This window comes from Nomia melanderi, chromosome 9 (assembly GCF_051020985.1).
Source record: "Nomia melanderi isolate GNS246 chromosome 9, iyNomMela1, whole genome shotgun sequence".
NCBI lineage: Eukaryota > Metazoa > Arthropoda > Insecta > Hymenoptera > Halictidae > Nomia > Nomia melanderi.
Window position 1 is genome coordinate 17,721,463 of NC_135007.1, and position 15,248 is coordinate 17,736,710.

Consider the following 15,248-nt stretch of genomic DNA (forward strand, 5'->3'; position numbering starts at 1 on the left):
TATTTATGTAGCAACGTATGCGATCGCACGCGTGTACCTTAAAAAAAGGACGATCCTTTCCACCGAATCTGTGCCAACGCTGTCGCGCGAGTTTTCAACAATTTCCCCGGACCGGCATCTTTATTCGGTAGCAACGAACGGTTTTGTTTCGGTGAAACGCAACCAGATCCCCGGTATGCAAATGCTCCTCCCGTTATGGACGTACACGATGCCTTGTTCCGATGACATCATTCCGAGATGTTACTTAACGCCCAAGCTATGAGAAAATTCGGTATCGTTCCGACGTACCGATATATGTACCGGTGCTCGGCTAGACGTTTCCCGATCCACGGGGCTCTATCGCGGGTCTGGGTTAACGCGAATCGCGTCAGCCTCTAGACTTTTCGAGTCGAATCGCGACGCCGTTTGCTCGCAACTTGGACGTATCCCGCGCGTTGTCTTCTCCCGAGTAGAAAACGACACCATTTACGGTAGCTTGCGTCTCCGTTGTTGATCGTTTTCGATTCCGTATCGCTCGAGATCGTACGAGAAAGTAGTCGTGCGTCAAAATCTTGGCCTCGATACGACCAGGCACCCCTTGCTTTCCAAGTAAGAAACGAACCGATCATCCGGATCTTCTAAAGTGTATCGCGAGACGCCTACTATCGTACACGAGCGTGTCGGATGCGTGTCGTTCGACGAGCCTGTGTCTGCCGCGTAAGGCCGCTCGTTGACGATACACGCGAACGCGAAACCTATCAGGCACGCATAGTTTCGATCTCCAATAACCGAATCGCGTCGACAAGGATACACACGCAAGCTTGCGAAAATATTTAGACGTATTCGGCGCACACGACATCCTCTGGATCAATAAAAGTTGAGGCGGGGCAAGGCCTGGCCCGCTCGTCGCTCGTCGTTCGCCGCTCGTCGCGTTCCGACTCGGCGGCTCTCTCTCTCTCTCTCTCTCTCGACTCGTCGTCGACGGATAACTCGAAAACGCTCCGACGATCTTTACCACGGTTTCGTTTACCCGGTAGATCGACCGAGAAACACGAGGGCAACGGTACCTGGTGCCTCTCTCGTCGACGCGAAAACTGCTACTTTTACTTTTTCCGTCGAACCTTTTGGCGACGAAGAAACCGTCGAAATCCGGCTCTTCTCGAGCCGTTTCTCGACGGTTTTCGTAGGCTGAAAATCATGATTTTCCAAAGGTGAGTAACATCGCGATCGAACGAGTCCGTTCCGACACGCGTGCGGTATGTCGCGGTCCTCGTTTCCAGTAGCCAACGCCCAACGTCGATCCTGTTAATTAGCGGCGTTGGGAATTTTCAGCCGCACCGGATATCTCGTCTATCGCAGTTTCCTTCTAGCAGGCTGTCGACGTTGACCCGTGCGTTTATCGTCGGCTGGAGAACCGACCGGTGCAGGTAGGTGCTCGTCTATAGAAGCGAAATTCGATCGGTGACGATGATTCACCGTTATCGCGCGTAGAAAACAAAGCTGATACGAGGTTGTATCGCAACGGCGATTGCCGATAGAATTTTCAAGGATTTTCGAATCTGAAACTGACCGCGTCCATTACGGAGACCGATGGCGCGATTCGCGGTAGGTAATAACGAGGCGAGCCTTTTTTTCCTTTGATTGGCTCGCTGGAACGTGCTCGACGTCTCCGTCCGTCTAAATTGGACGTGATGTCACCGAGCGTTTATACACTCGCGAAGTCATTTAATGGCACGACCGGCGAAGGACAATGAGAGTAGAACTAATCTATTCGAGCGTATCCTCTCGAATCGATACCGTGACACGTAGATGCTCGCCGAGTTTTATCCAAGCGATCTGCCTACCGGTATCGTCCACCGGCGACCAAACTTTCTCGCGTTCAACGGTATTTACGATTACGCGTACAGAGAGCACCGGAGAGGAGAGGAGAGGAGAGGAGAGCAGAGGAGAGCAGCAAGAACCGAAAGAACCTTGTCGCCCTTGCTCCGCTCCTCCGTCGAATGGACTTTACGTCGATGATAATTATGATCCTCGATCCTCTGTTACGGCATGACCGTTACGTGCACCTATCGCGACGCGTGTCTATCAGCCCGAGACTGTGTTCGCATACATGCACGGGTCTGTAGACTGTACGCGTAGATGAACGCGCGGGCGTCTACACGATCGCGAGTCAGTTTTTTTTCGGGACGAAGAGTGAGTGATCCATACATGGTAACGGTGAGAAGAGACTGGCTTACACGTTGCAACGCGTAATCCACCGTACCTGTTCTCCTCTCCAGGCTCGTTCGCGTCCTGCGTGCCCGTGTCCAACCACGCACACGCACACGCACACGCGCGCACACGCATTCCCGAAATGTATCGAATCGATTTACGGGCCGTTCCGAGATAGGGATATCGTCCAGCATCGATCGAGAACAGATGGTTGCGACGCGATCGAATTCATAATTCGTGTAATTCGCGGAATAACAGAAGGTTATTCGAAATGCGCGCATTGCAGCATGCGGTCACTGCCTCGTCTCTCGTACCCGTAAGATGTACCCTCGATTAAACCCGCAATATTTGGGTGGGCGTGTACGACAGTGACTCACGTATCGACTTTTCTTCCGGACAGGTAGGGATAGGAGGGGTAGGTCCAAGACGAGTTGTGGCCGAGGGAGGAAAAGACCGCAATCGGATAACCGTTTATGCTATACCGCACGTAAACCTGAACATTTAGTCGATCGTAATTCGCAGGAGGTCATTCGATTTCCACGGGAAACTAGACTCCCGAGCATGTCTACGAACCAAGCGAATGATTAAAATGCCAATCTCTAGGGGTAGCGGCCCTCTCTCGAATTATTCGGCGATAGGTTCCGAACGGATTATTCCTCGATTACCATACCCCCGAGCCAGATAACCGTTCGCGCTTTCACTTTTCTACGCGGTGTACGTAGATTCGCCGGTTTCGAAAATTGACGGGAATTTTGAAAAGAAACGCATTCGACTCGCAACCGTGTTCGAACGATCGATGACAGTTGTACCGAAACTCGAGCGGTCTCGTAGCAACGATAGACGCTCGCTAGAATCGTAATTGCGTGGACGCTGCGTCGCGAATTCGGTTCGCGTGAAGCGAGAGTTCGCAAATCATTGGACAAACGAGACGAAAGTACGATGCGGCCGAACTCGTACGGCTGAAATCAATGTTCTCCTTCTAGCAGACTCACCCAAAGTGTACAGAAAAGAAAAAGAGGTCGGTCGCATTCGTGGGACGGGAACGGCGGTCCGCAGTTTTGGCGAATCGAAATTTTCAACGATGTCAGATTCATTCGCCAGCGGCTTGGGCGCCATCCGGCGCAGACTCGTTGGAGCAGTTGGCAACGCTGCCGACGCTGGCTGGTGAAAAGGTGGTGGAACCCGCGCCTCGACCAATCGGAAGCGTCGGAGGAGCCTCCCCCGTCGCCCCACCGCGATCCAGTCGAAGCTTGAAAATCTGTAACGGACGCCGGTGCCAGGGCATATTCGTCTTTGGGCTCTCGTGGCGAGTTAGCGTGCGTCTCGTCGTCAGTTCGATACAGTCAGTAAATTCCGAAGAAGTTCAACAAACTACCGAGCAACATGAGGGAAATCGTCCACATTCAAGCTGGCCAGTGCGGAAACCAAATTGGCGCAAAGGTGAGTCTCGACGTTTCCCGGAACAATTCGATTCCGCGACCGCGTGGAACGCGAATCCCACTTTGTTCGATGTCGTCCGCGATCGATCGTCCTCTCTCGTTACGACGGAGTTTTCGCGAAATCCTACCATTTTTCGACCGTCGCGATCACGACCGTTCCAAGGGAAAATCGGGAAAATCAGTCGACGCTACACCCTTCCCTATCCGACGCGACACGACGCGACGAGACGCGAGAACGAGGATTATCGAAAGATATTGTTAGACCCGGGTACCGCCATCTTACCGCATTCTTCGACGACGTATCAAAGTTCGAGAAAGCAGGGTACGGGAACGGACGTTCCGAATTCGTGGAAACACGTATCGCGTCGTATTCGCCAGGAAACGATATCGCCGGTATCGTCGATGTCGATATCGTACGACGCAAGGGGCACTCGGTACGGTTGGTATGCGAAAAAATGGCAACCTCGTCCGGTCGAAGACCTGTCATGGCGACAGAACTACGCCGGCCGGCGAGTATACTTAACGGTTTTTTCCGCCGAGTCGTTGTTTCGAATGCGGCGTTGTCGTCGAGCGTTCGCTGCGCTTCCTTCGCGTTCCGTGCCTGATAATCGAATTACGGTGCCATTTAATCGGAAATAATTCTCGAGAGGGCTTTTCCTCGCGAAACAGGCGAAAAATATTTCGATCGCACGATGCGCATCTGCTGGGTGTGGCTGTCTCTGGGCGTCGAAATATACCGGTTGATGCGGCAATAGAATCGAACGGTTGCGCGCGCATTCGGTGCTCTTCTCGCACTGTCCATCTCTCTTCCTCTAGTTCGCTCTCCCGTTCGCTCGATTCCGTCATTCTCTTCGTTTTTTCCTTACGAGATTGTCGTAGGCACACACCATTATCGTCATCTCAAACGAATCTTTTAATTTCGTTCTTGCCTTTCCCTTCCGTTTTCTCGTTTTCCCCTTAGAAACCTTCCATCTTGCGAACGAACGAACGAGAACCATTCCAGACGACTAATCGCTGGAACGATAGCGATGCATCTATTCCGATGAAATTTCGAATCGTGGTAACAACGTAGACGAACGGTGCGTAAGCCCGTGAAAGCGTTGTTACGCGACGCGCTATATATTTCGGTCAAAGCTACGGTCTGCAAAAACATTATATAATGCAGAGAATTATCATGGCAACTGGCTCGAGAGATTGGAATACGAACTGCTGATCGTAGTTACGCTCTCATAGTTTTCAAGGTTGCCTCATCGAGTCAACGTCCGCTTCCCAAGTTAGCTGCTTGTTCCTCTATTGTCGCGATATTGATTTTCACGGCGAAACATTTTCTCACGAGCATACCCAGTGCTACCTGTAACCGTTTTATTCCCTGTATCGAAAAACTACACCGAGTTGTGCAACGATTACAACTTGTCCATTCAGGGATCTCGGAGTCCAAGGACATCGAGTCTCGCACAGCATCGCGAAATACTTCCAAATAAAGAAAGAAGATATCCTATCAGCGTTCAATCTCACTCCATTTAGAAAATCTCTGTCCTCTTTCGGGATATTACGAATTCCGATCCGATTTTAGAATTTTCTCGAAAATGTTCGAAAATAAAAATAGTCCTAAAATAGGATCGGATTGTCGTAGAGAATGATTTGGCGTGTCGCGACCCATCGATAGGCCCTCGTAGCTTCCGTCTGCCCGAAGAGCCATCTGCCAACTAGACCGTTCGGAGGGTCGTAAAGAAAAAAGCCGTAGAGCAGGCGGGCAGCTGCTAGGGGGAAAGCAAATGGTAGCTCTGTATTAAGTAGGCGGCGACGCCATTTTGTTGGTTCCCTACCAGGACCCGCAACCTTTTCCGTTCAACGTAACTCTCGCGATCCATTTTCTCTGGTCTCGATCGATTTTCACGCGCGGTGGAGGCGTCGCGGTTTACGAAATAATTGGACCATTGACCGGCCCATTCAGCCATTCTACGATGCTGCTTTCCGTGCGATCGATTCGAGGCCAAACGAGAGGCCGAGTGCATAAATCGGGCAAATTGTGTTATGCTAATTGCACAGGTTCGATGTTACAGTCCCCGTTTCTATATATAGCGATGACATTGGTGACTCATATCTCGCTACAGCGATACATGTACATTGCGTGTACAGGTACGATGGGTGGGAGGTAACAGGGCTGGGCGATCTTAGCTTCCCACTAACGATATTCATATATGGTCACACAGCTCGATACAGGCGTCGTTTCCATGTAGGACGCTGCAATGGATCACGTAGGTGTGCGCCCGAGATCGCGTTCGCCTATATATTCTCCTCGGTTCGAGTAATTGCTCAATGCTCCTCGAATGTCGAATTTCGAATTGTTCGGATCGAGACGGCGGCTGCACACGCTCGCATCTACCGGCATCTTGGACAAACACCGTTCGCGTGAACGGTTCTCGACCTATGATAAGCTCGTAGCCGGTGAGGAAGTACTCGCGGAGATACGCTATCGGGTCCAACATTTTTCGAATCGAATCGGCGAATGAAAAACGGTTGCTTTGTTGAAAAACAGTCGCGTCTACGTGTACGTGCGTATGTATATATATATATATATATATACATTCGCGACGTTCGTCGCGGCACTCTTCCTTCCTACACCGATTTCCAGAAATACATTCGGAGGGAGGTGGGGGTCTTTGAACTATAACGAAGAGAAATACGCGCATTCTTTGAGTCGAGGAGACTGCCGCCGCCGCTGCTGCCACCGTCTCCGTTGCCGACCGCGGGGCACGCGCTGCATCGCTGCGTTTTCGTGTTACGCGTTCGCTCGGGTCGAGGTACGTAGTAGGAATCCTTCGCTACGGTTAAAGCGGCATCCGTTGTTCGTACGGAACAAAAGAATGTAAAATCAAGAAAAACCATACGTGTATATATCAGGAAAATAGCTCTCATTACGGTGGGTTTTTAATGAACTCGCGCATTACGAGTAATTACACACGGCTACCACTCACCGTCGAGGAGGTCGTCGAACCGTACGCTCTCGGTCGATACCACGGAAGACTGGAAACGGATGCGAGGATAATCACGGAAAGACAGCAACGGTCAGCTAACGCGAATCATCATCGATCGTTGTTCCCACCGACGCGTTCCGCGAGAACCTCGAGTACCGTTGGAATTCTTCGGAGGGATCTCGTTCTCGTTCTTCCGGTAATCGGGGAAATTGTTTGTTGCAGTTTTGGGAAATCATCAGCGACGAGCATGGCATCGACCCGACTGGCACCTATCACGGCGACTCCGATCTTCAGTTGGAACGCATCAACGTCTACTACAATGAAGCGTCCGGCGGCAAATACGTGCCCCGCGCCATTCTCGTCGACTTGGAGCCAGGAACCATGGACTCTGTTCGCTCGGGACCCTTCGGACAAATCTTCAGACCCGACAACTTCGTGTTCGGGCAATCCGGCGCCGGCAACAACTGGGCCAAGGGTCATTATACCGAGGGCGCCGAGTTGGTCGACTCGGTCCTCGACGTTGTCAGGAAGGAGGCCGAGAGCTGCGACTGCCTGCAAGGCTTCCAGCTGACTCACTCCCTCGGCGGTGGTACCGGATCCGGCATGGGTACCCTGCTCATCTCTAAAATCCGCGAAGAATATCCCGACAGGATCATGAACACATACTCGGTCGTACCGTCCCCGAAAGTCTCCGACACCGTCGTGGAACCGTACAACGCGACCCTCTCCGTTCACCAGCTCGTCGAGAACACCGACGAAACCTACTGTATCGACAACGAGGCCCTCTACGACATTTGCTTCCGCACTCTGAAACTGTCCACGCCCACCTACGGTGACCTGAACCATCTCGTCTCTCTCACAATGTCCGGTGTCACGACTTGCCTGAGGTTCCCCGGCCAGCTGAACGCTGACCTGAGGAAACTCGCCGTAAACATGGTTCCGTTCCCGCGTCTCCACTTCTTCATGCCAGGTTTCGCTCCACTCACCTCCCGCGGCAGCCAACAGTACAGAGCTCTTTCGGTGCCCGAGCTCACCCAGCAAATGTTCGACGCGAAGAACATGATGGCCGCCTGCGACCCCCGACACGGAAGGTACCTCACCGTAGCCGCCATCTTCCGTGGCAGAATGTCCATGAAGGAGGTCGACGAACAGATGCTGAACATCCAGAACAAGAACAGCTCGTACTTCGTCGAATGGATCCCGAACAACGTCAAGACTGCCGTCTGCGACATTCCACCCCGCGGCCTGAAGATGTCCGCCACCTTCATCGGCAACTCCACGGCCATCCAGGAACTGTTCAAGAGAATCTCCGAGCAATTCACCGCCATGTTCAGGAGAAAGGCTTTCCTCCATTGGTACACCGGCGAGGGCATGGACGAGATGGAGTTCACCGAGGCCGAGTCCAACATGAACGATCTGGTCTCCGAATACCAACAATACCAGGAAGCCACCGCGGACGAGGACGCAGAGTTCGACGAGGAGCAGGAGGCCGAGGTCGACGAGAACTAAAGAAACGCGCGACCTCTTACCATCCACGAGAAAACAGAGCCCCCGTTATCTCTTCTCTCTCTCCTCTCTCTCTCTCCCCCTGTCCCCCCTCTGCCTCTCTCTCTCTCTCTATCTTCACTCATGCCGCTTCTTAACTCTGCGTTTACCTCCCGTCTTTTTTATTTCTTTTTTACAGACTGTTCTTTCCACCATGGTGAAAAACAGGCGCGCCTTTTCCGATTAATTTCGTACTCGCCGAATGATTCGAGAGAAATACTTTGTCGTTCCCTTTATTTTCTACGCGGTTTCTCTTTCAATTTACCGTTTACGAGGCGCGTCTTTGTATCCAGTGTATACCGCTGTCGCGGTCACCACCGTTTTTAAATAAATTATTATGATATAAGTGTATGTTTTATAAGAATCCCCATTATATATTAGCCCCATAAGTGCCGCCGCCGCCGCATCAGACGATTGGTTTTGTATTTATAAAACTACATTGTAGGCGTATTTGTATTTATATTTGTCTCTTTTTATCTACCGACTTTTATACCATGACAAAATAGATCTGAATAAAGTAGATCATTCTACCCAGCAATATCAATGAAGCTGTCACAACTGTGCGTACCACCAGTCTTTCGGTTTGCGATTCGGACGACGCGACTCTGTTGATATTTACTTTCGACCGTTTGCTCTTGGTTACGAATCAAAATTATAAACATCGTTCGAACGCACGTTGGCCGCGGTGGAAGAAGACGGCGGAAACGGGATTTAGGAAGGGATCGACCGCACGGCGATTCGATCGTTGGATCGTGCCGCCATCTGTTGAAAACGCAACATGCTCGGTTCGTTCGTAATGACTCATTCGTGCACGGGTACTCCTGTTTTGCAGATACCGAATTTATTGGCCGACAGAAGCCGAAATCGATTGGCAATTAATTGGCAACCGTGTCCCACGGCAAAGGACGACCCGACGTGTCATCGCTACGGCGTTTCGAAGAGTCAAAGGGCGCGTTCGGCTCGGCAACGTTCAACGAATCTGCCCGTCGTTATCCTCCGCGAACATCGGATGGTTTGCAACAGGATGCAGACGGTTTGCGGTTTATACGGGTAGACCGACGTTTAGATTATCGGAATTTTAACCGCAGCTAGTCCTATCGTTTAACCGAATAACGGATTAACGGGATACAGTTAAGTCGATGAAATCGATTCGGATCGAATAATCGGATCCGACGAGTTGCGGTGAACGAGTTTGGGCGAACGACTCGCGATCGTTTTCCAGTCTGTCCGATCTTTCGACCGAATATATATATATATATATATATACATTTCGGGAAACGTACCATTGAAAACGCGAATCCGTATTCGTGCTGCGGTAACCGACAGGAACCGGAAAGCGCATCCCACGGCGATTAATTGCATTCACGTCGATTGTTCCATACGTTTAACAGCCGAACGAAGAAACGAAACGAAACGAAACGAAACGAAACGAAACGACCCGGGGCGGTTTCTGTTTGACAAAGCTACAGACGGGCGGAGTTGCCGGCATGACTCATCGTCCGGCTATAGTTATGTACGTGGCTGCGTGGCGTGCCGTGGCCTGCTCGTCTCGGCGTCTCGCTTCGCAAATTCGATCCACTTCGAGACGCCGCGCGCTAATTGCAAAGTTTATTGTACGCCGAAACGCGCGAGGCTTGCCGCTCGAGCTCCCTGCCTATGTAAAAATCACGCGATTTAGATAGCGGCTTGGATAGTAATTTAGATAGCAGATGGCGAGTAAAAGAAATTCGCCGAACCGAGCTACGTTGCGCGGAGGGGCTCGCGATCGAACAATTCCAGCCTATCGCGAAACCGCGATGCGGGCGAACAACCGATAAATGGACGTAGCCCCGCCAGAGTTGGTTTTCCGAGGTAACCGTTAACGATCGTTCATCGAACACGACGAAAACTATATAGCAAGCGAACTGCGAAATGCCGAAGCGACGCGACGTGGAAGCATTAGCCGTAAAACCGCGTACGGCGGACGAAGGGTTTCAAAGTGGTCGCGACTTGGGTCGGAATGAGGAATACGGAGTGCGATACGTTCGGAATTTTCTGGAAAATTAAGGAGGAGGCTGTGCAGTCGATCGAACGTTAGACGAAGAACCGATATAGGCGAGAGGCATAGCGAGTGAGATGCGACGACCGAAAGTAACGACGAGCCGCACGATTTTCGAACGTTTCGTGGAAACGAGCAAAGAGCAGCGATTCGGAAAGGACACGGGGCTGAGCGAAAGATAGGGACAAAGTTACAATAATAGAAGAAGGGTTTTTAGAGCGGTAGGGGATCGTGGAAGCGCAGCTGGAGCCTCGTCTCCGTTATCGCCTTCCCCGACGAACAACGCAGGAAACGCACAGCCGTTTCGAGGATGAGTCACGCACGCTCGGGCGGAAAGGGATAGAAAATACGCTTTCCCGGATTGCCGAATGCGCTGCGAGAAAAGGAGGAATTCGCTCGTGGAACCGCAAGGTCGCGGATCCGAAAGATATCTACGGTTGAGTTGCTCTTCCGGTGGACGCGCCTCGAGTCCATCGAACAGGAAATCCTGTTCCTTCTCCTCGGCTTTTATTTCCATATGCTCGGACCGCGAATGCTAAACGCGGCGGCGTTCGTGCGAAGGGTTTCTCGCAGGGCGCCGACCGACGATCGATCCCTTCGATCGCAACGTTTCGCCGAAGAACGAGAAACGGCCGGGACGGGGTTGCGACGAGCGCCGCTTGTTCGGGAAAAAGGGATTTCTTCGAGGTTTTTCGTCTCGGTATCCAGACTAGGCCGTGTATCCGATCGGATGGTATCCTCGCGAGAGGCTCGTTGTCCGTTTTCCTCGTCGGCCGGAGAGTCCTCTCCCCCTCTGCGCGTTTCGCGAAGCAATCGGCTTTAGAGACGGGACGCGACGGGACTGGCCGGGCTGGGACGGGCTGGGACGGGTCGGGACGGGACGGGACGGGACGGGAAGAGACGAGACGAGACGAGTCGAAGCGAGTCGAGAGTCGCCCTCAGGACACCGACACGAGCGCGTTTCCTCGTCAGTATTGCTCCACAGGCTCCGCACCACTCCGCTTCAGTCCACCGGCACTCCTGCGCGACACGACAGTCGGCTCGGTAGCACCCGCTTCGCTGCACACGCTCTCTGCTCGCGTCTACGAGACCAGCCGGCCATCCGCAGTTTTCCGTCACGGGAGGAGGACGTTCGAGGGATCAGCTGTTGTCAGACGGCGCATCGTTTCTCCCCGGTTCGCAAAGGGCACTCGAGGCGCGCGACTAAGCTCAGGATGAGGGAGATCGTGCATCTGCAGGCTGGACAATGCGGGAACCAGATCGGCGCAAAGGTACATTTCGGGAAACGCGGTCATTCGTACGGTTCGCTTTTGCTCGCTCGAATACCGTCGCGGACAGATGCAACGCGTCCGGCCGGAAGCCCGCTTCTTCTTTCTCGCCTCCGAAATTCGTCGTCTCTCGAAACGAACAGAGACGCGCGGCTCTTTCGCTCAAGGTCGAGGCGCGTTCAACCGAGCCGGTAATCGAATTAAAGATAAGGCGGCGCTCGGCAATCAGCAGGAATTTAAAGAGCCCTCTTCTTCGTCCGGTCGCCGCGAAGAGTCTCGAGCGTGCCGCCCGGGCAGCGGTCGCCGCGCGAAAATAAGCGAGCGTATCATTCGCGGAAATAACGTTGCGCTTCGCTCGGCGGGTCTCCGGTATTTTTCATGTTTTCCAGCAGGTCGGCGTTCGCGTGAACGAAAGTTGGTCTCGAAGGGGACGCGTTTTCAGAGACAACCGGATGAGAGTTTCTACGCGCCGAAAGCGAACCGTCGAACGTGAAGGGACGCCAGTCATTGTTCTCGCGGAGCTCGTCTCGCGCGGCTGCGTCGAACCAGCTCGTGAATCGCCAAGTGCTCGACGCGAACGAACCAACGAACGGACGGACGGTCGGTCGGAGCGTTTCCGCGCGAGTCGCAACAAAGTTCGCGTTCGCTCGCGGATTCCGCGATCGGTTTCTGGGCCGATCGTTAAGCTGTTCCACACGGAAAACGATGCCGGCCAACCGAGCGTAAATCGTAAAGCATTCGAAACAAAGGGGAGAAGAGGCGACGCGGACGCTCGGTTGGACCGCACGGTTCGGCTAATTGGACGAGAAAGAGAACGAGCGACGGTAATTGGCTGTGCCGCTCCGATAATCAATAATTAACGGTATCTCCTTTCTAGATTTCGAGCAAGTTCCGCGGCGCGGATCTATCGCGGTTCTCGATCGCCGAGCGAGCGGCCGAGCGATCGATCGAGTCGTTCCCGCTGCGCGATCCGAGGGGGTCTCGGCTGGGGATGGAGGGTTCGCGTGCGAACCGGGGTATTCTTGGGGCGCCGATGGAATCGCGTCGCGTCGCGTCGCGTCGCCGCCATCACCGACGCTGCCCGCCTATTAATAGAGGAGAGAAAATAGTGAAAGCCGGCCGAATGAAAAAGAGCAACGGCATAGGTCGAGGGAAAGGGTGCTGCTCTCCCCCTGCCAGGGGGCAGAAGCCGCGTTAATTTCGTGCGCCTCTATTTTTAGACGCCGCGCGTTATCCTTGTCCGCGCTCGACCGTCTCCGAGGCGTTTCCTTCTTTCTATCGAGGATTCCTCCGACTCGTTCGCCTTTATGTTGCAGTTCTGGGAAGTGATCTCCGAGGAGCACGGCATCGACCAGTCCGGAATCTACCACGGGGACAGCGATCTCCAACTGGAACGGATTTCCGTCTACTACAACGAGGCTTCCGGTAAGGAGAACTTTTCGCGCGAGAGAACAATCTCGATTCGCCGCCGTATCGCGCGCATCGGCCGATTCGCTTTAGCGAATTCCTCGCGACGTTCGAAAATAGAAGCATCTCTCGCCGCGATAGGAGGAACGCGGGAAAAAAGAAGGCCGGGGACAAGAGGGCGACGGCGACGGCGACAGTCGCGTTTAGGCTCGAAATAGCTGGTCCACCCCTGGTTCTGACGCGAACTTACCGCGACGGAGTCGAGTCGACTGGTTTCGCGGTTTTCGCGTCGCCGGCCGTCGACCGGTCTACGCGCGCATGCCGGCCGTTTCCGAAATGTAAATGGTCGCGCGGCTAATTTGCAGGCACCGTGCAGGCACGAGCGCGGCATTCGAAGCCGTATACGATCGATTCGTTTCCGTCGGCCTTTCGGAGCCATCGTCGCCGCGAGTTTTCGACTGGAATTACAATAACCCCGAAACCCGATTAACATGGACGGCACGCGTGTCTGCGCACGAGTCCTTTCTACGGACACGGCGGTGCGCGAGAAAAGTCCTTGCGAAAACCTCCGGTATCGGCGTGCTCCGCGGCGGTAATTGATTTCGGTCGACGCGCTGTTTCAGTCGCCACCTCGACGAATGGGGGCAAATACGTGCCGAGGGCTATACTTCTCGACCTGGAGCCGGGCACCATGGACGCGGTGCGCTCCGGCGCCTACGGGAAGCTCTTCAGGCCGGACAATTTCGTGTTCGGTCAGTCGGGCGCCGGCAACAACTGGGCCAAGGGTCACTACACCGAGGGAGCTGAGCTGGTCGACTCGGTGCTCGACGTCGTCCGGAAGGAATGCGAAAACTGCGACTGCCTCCAGGGATTCCAGCTGACCCACTCGCTCGGAGGCGGCACCGGCTCCGGAATGGGGACGTTGCTCATCTCGAAGATTCGCGAGGAGTATCCCGACCGGATCATGAACACTTACTCGGTGATGCCGTCGCCGAAAGTCTCCGACACAGTGGTCGAGCCGTACAACGCGACCCTCTCCGTGCACCAGCTCGTCGAGAACACCGACGAAACCTATTGCATCGACAACGAAGCCCTATACGACATCTGCTTCCGTACCCTGAAGGTCTCCAATCCCAGCTACGGGGACTTGAACCACTTGGTCTCGCTGACCATGTCCGGCGTGACGACCTGTCTCAGGTTTCCCGGCCAGCTGAACGCCGACCTGAGGAAACTGGCGGTGAACATGGTCCCGTTCCCCCGGCTTCACTTCTTCATGCCGGGCTTCGCGCCGCTGACCTCCAGGTCCATGCAACAGTACTCGGCGCTCTCGGTGCCGGAGCTCACGCAACAGATGTTCGACGCGAAGAACATGATGGCGGCCTGCGACCCCAGGCACGGTCGATATCTGACCGTGGCGGCGGTCTTCCGCGGACGGATGTCCATGAAGGAGGTCGACGAGCAGATGCTCAGCGTCCAGAACAAGAACAGCTCCTACTTCGTCGAGTGGATCCCGAACAACGTCAAGACGGCCGTCTGCGACATTCCGCCCAAGGGCCTGAAGATGTCGTCGACCTTCATCGGAAACACCACCGCCATCCAGGAGCTGTTCAAGAGAATCTCCGAACAGTTCACCGCCATGTTCCGTAGGAAGGCGTTCCTGCACTGGTACACCGGCGAGGGAATGGACGAGATGGAGTTCACCGAGGCCGAGTCGAACATGAACGACCTGGTCTCCGAGTACCAGCAGTACCAGGAAGCCACCGCCGAGGAAGACTTCGAGGCCGAGGAGTGCGCCGACGACTTCGAGACCTGCGAACAGGAGTAGACGCGCTCGCCGGGATTTCTCGGCCTCGTCGAGGGATTCCTACTTTTGCCTTTTCTCGCGGTCACTTTTCCTATCCTCTCCCTCTCTCTTTCTCTCTCTCCTCTCGACTCTCTCCCTTCACCGACTAGCTCCAAAGGTTTCAGAGATTTCCATTTCTCGATTGCTCGCCTCGCTTCGGTTTCCCGAGTACCGTACCGTTCACCGTCTTTTTTGTACTTTTATACGCGACGAGTCTCGTCCTCTTTTCGTTTCCCGAGTGTTTCTTGAACGACGACGGTGCGATCGGTACGACGCGAAATCCGATCGAAGGGCGCAACGAATAAGTACGCGAGAACAGCTGGGGTGGAAAGATGCTGCGAAGCGGCAGGAGAGCGCACGGAGAGGGAAGCGAAGAGGATCCATCTCCTCGACGACCAAACGCCAAAGCACCGCAACCAAAAATCTGCCTTCTCCGTTCCACCCGCAACATTATTCATGTATCGCATGCGTATAATCGTGGCACGCGTTTAACGTTTAGCGCAAGTTTGTTCCTTACAGAAATATACAAATTTTTTCAAA

General features: G+C 53.8%; 3 protein-coding genes across 3 annotated transcripts in view; 2 read left to right on the forward strand and 1 right to left on the reverse strand.

Moving 5' to 3' along the window:
* Positions 1-5,613, reverse strand: part of nvy (CBFA2/RUNX1 partner transcriptional co-repressor nervy) — a 29,284-nt gene extending 23,671 nt beyond the window's left edge. Inside the window, exons 1-3 of the mRNA XM_076370841.1 lie at positions 4,837-5,613; positions 4,154-4,770; positions 3,183-3,448 (exon numbers count right to left, since the gene is read on the reverse strand). The gene's annotated coding sequence lies outside the window, so the exon portion shown is untranslated. The remainder of the gene's footprint in view (positions 1-3,182; positions 3,449-4,153; positions 4,771-4,836) is intronic.
* On the forward strand, positions 3,446-8,265 carry LOC116432481 (tubulin beta-1 chain). The gene is made up of 2 exons (XM_031989477.2): positions 3,446-3,630; positions 6,830-8,265. The coding sequence occupies exons 1-2, from the start codon at positions 3,574-3,576 to the stop codon at positions 8,114-8,116; spliced, it is 1,344 nt and encodes a 447-aa protein (XP_031845337.1). The 5' UTR covers positions 3,446-3,573; the 3' UTR covers positions 8,117-8,265.
* Positions 8,266-11,269: 3,004 nt separating this feature from the next.
* LOC116432527 (tubulin beta-3 chain) lies at positions 11,270-15,185 on the forward strand. Its single transcript, XM_031989599.2, has 3 exons — positions 11,270-11,461; positions 12,775-12,883; positions 13,489-15,185. Exons 1-3 carry the CDS (start codon positions 11,405-11,407, stop codon positions 14,688-14,690), a joined length of 1,368 nt encoding a protein of 455 aa, XP_031845459.1. The 5' UTR covers positions 11,270-11,404; the 3' UTR covers positions 14,691-15,185.
* Positions 15,186-15,248: the final 63 nt, after the last annotated feature.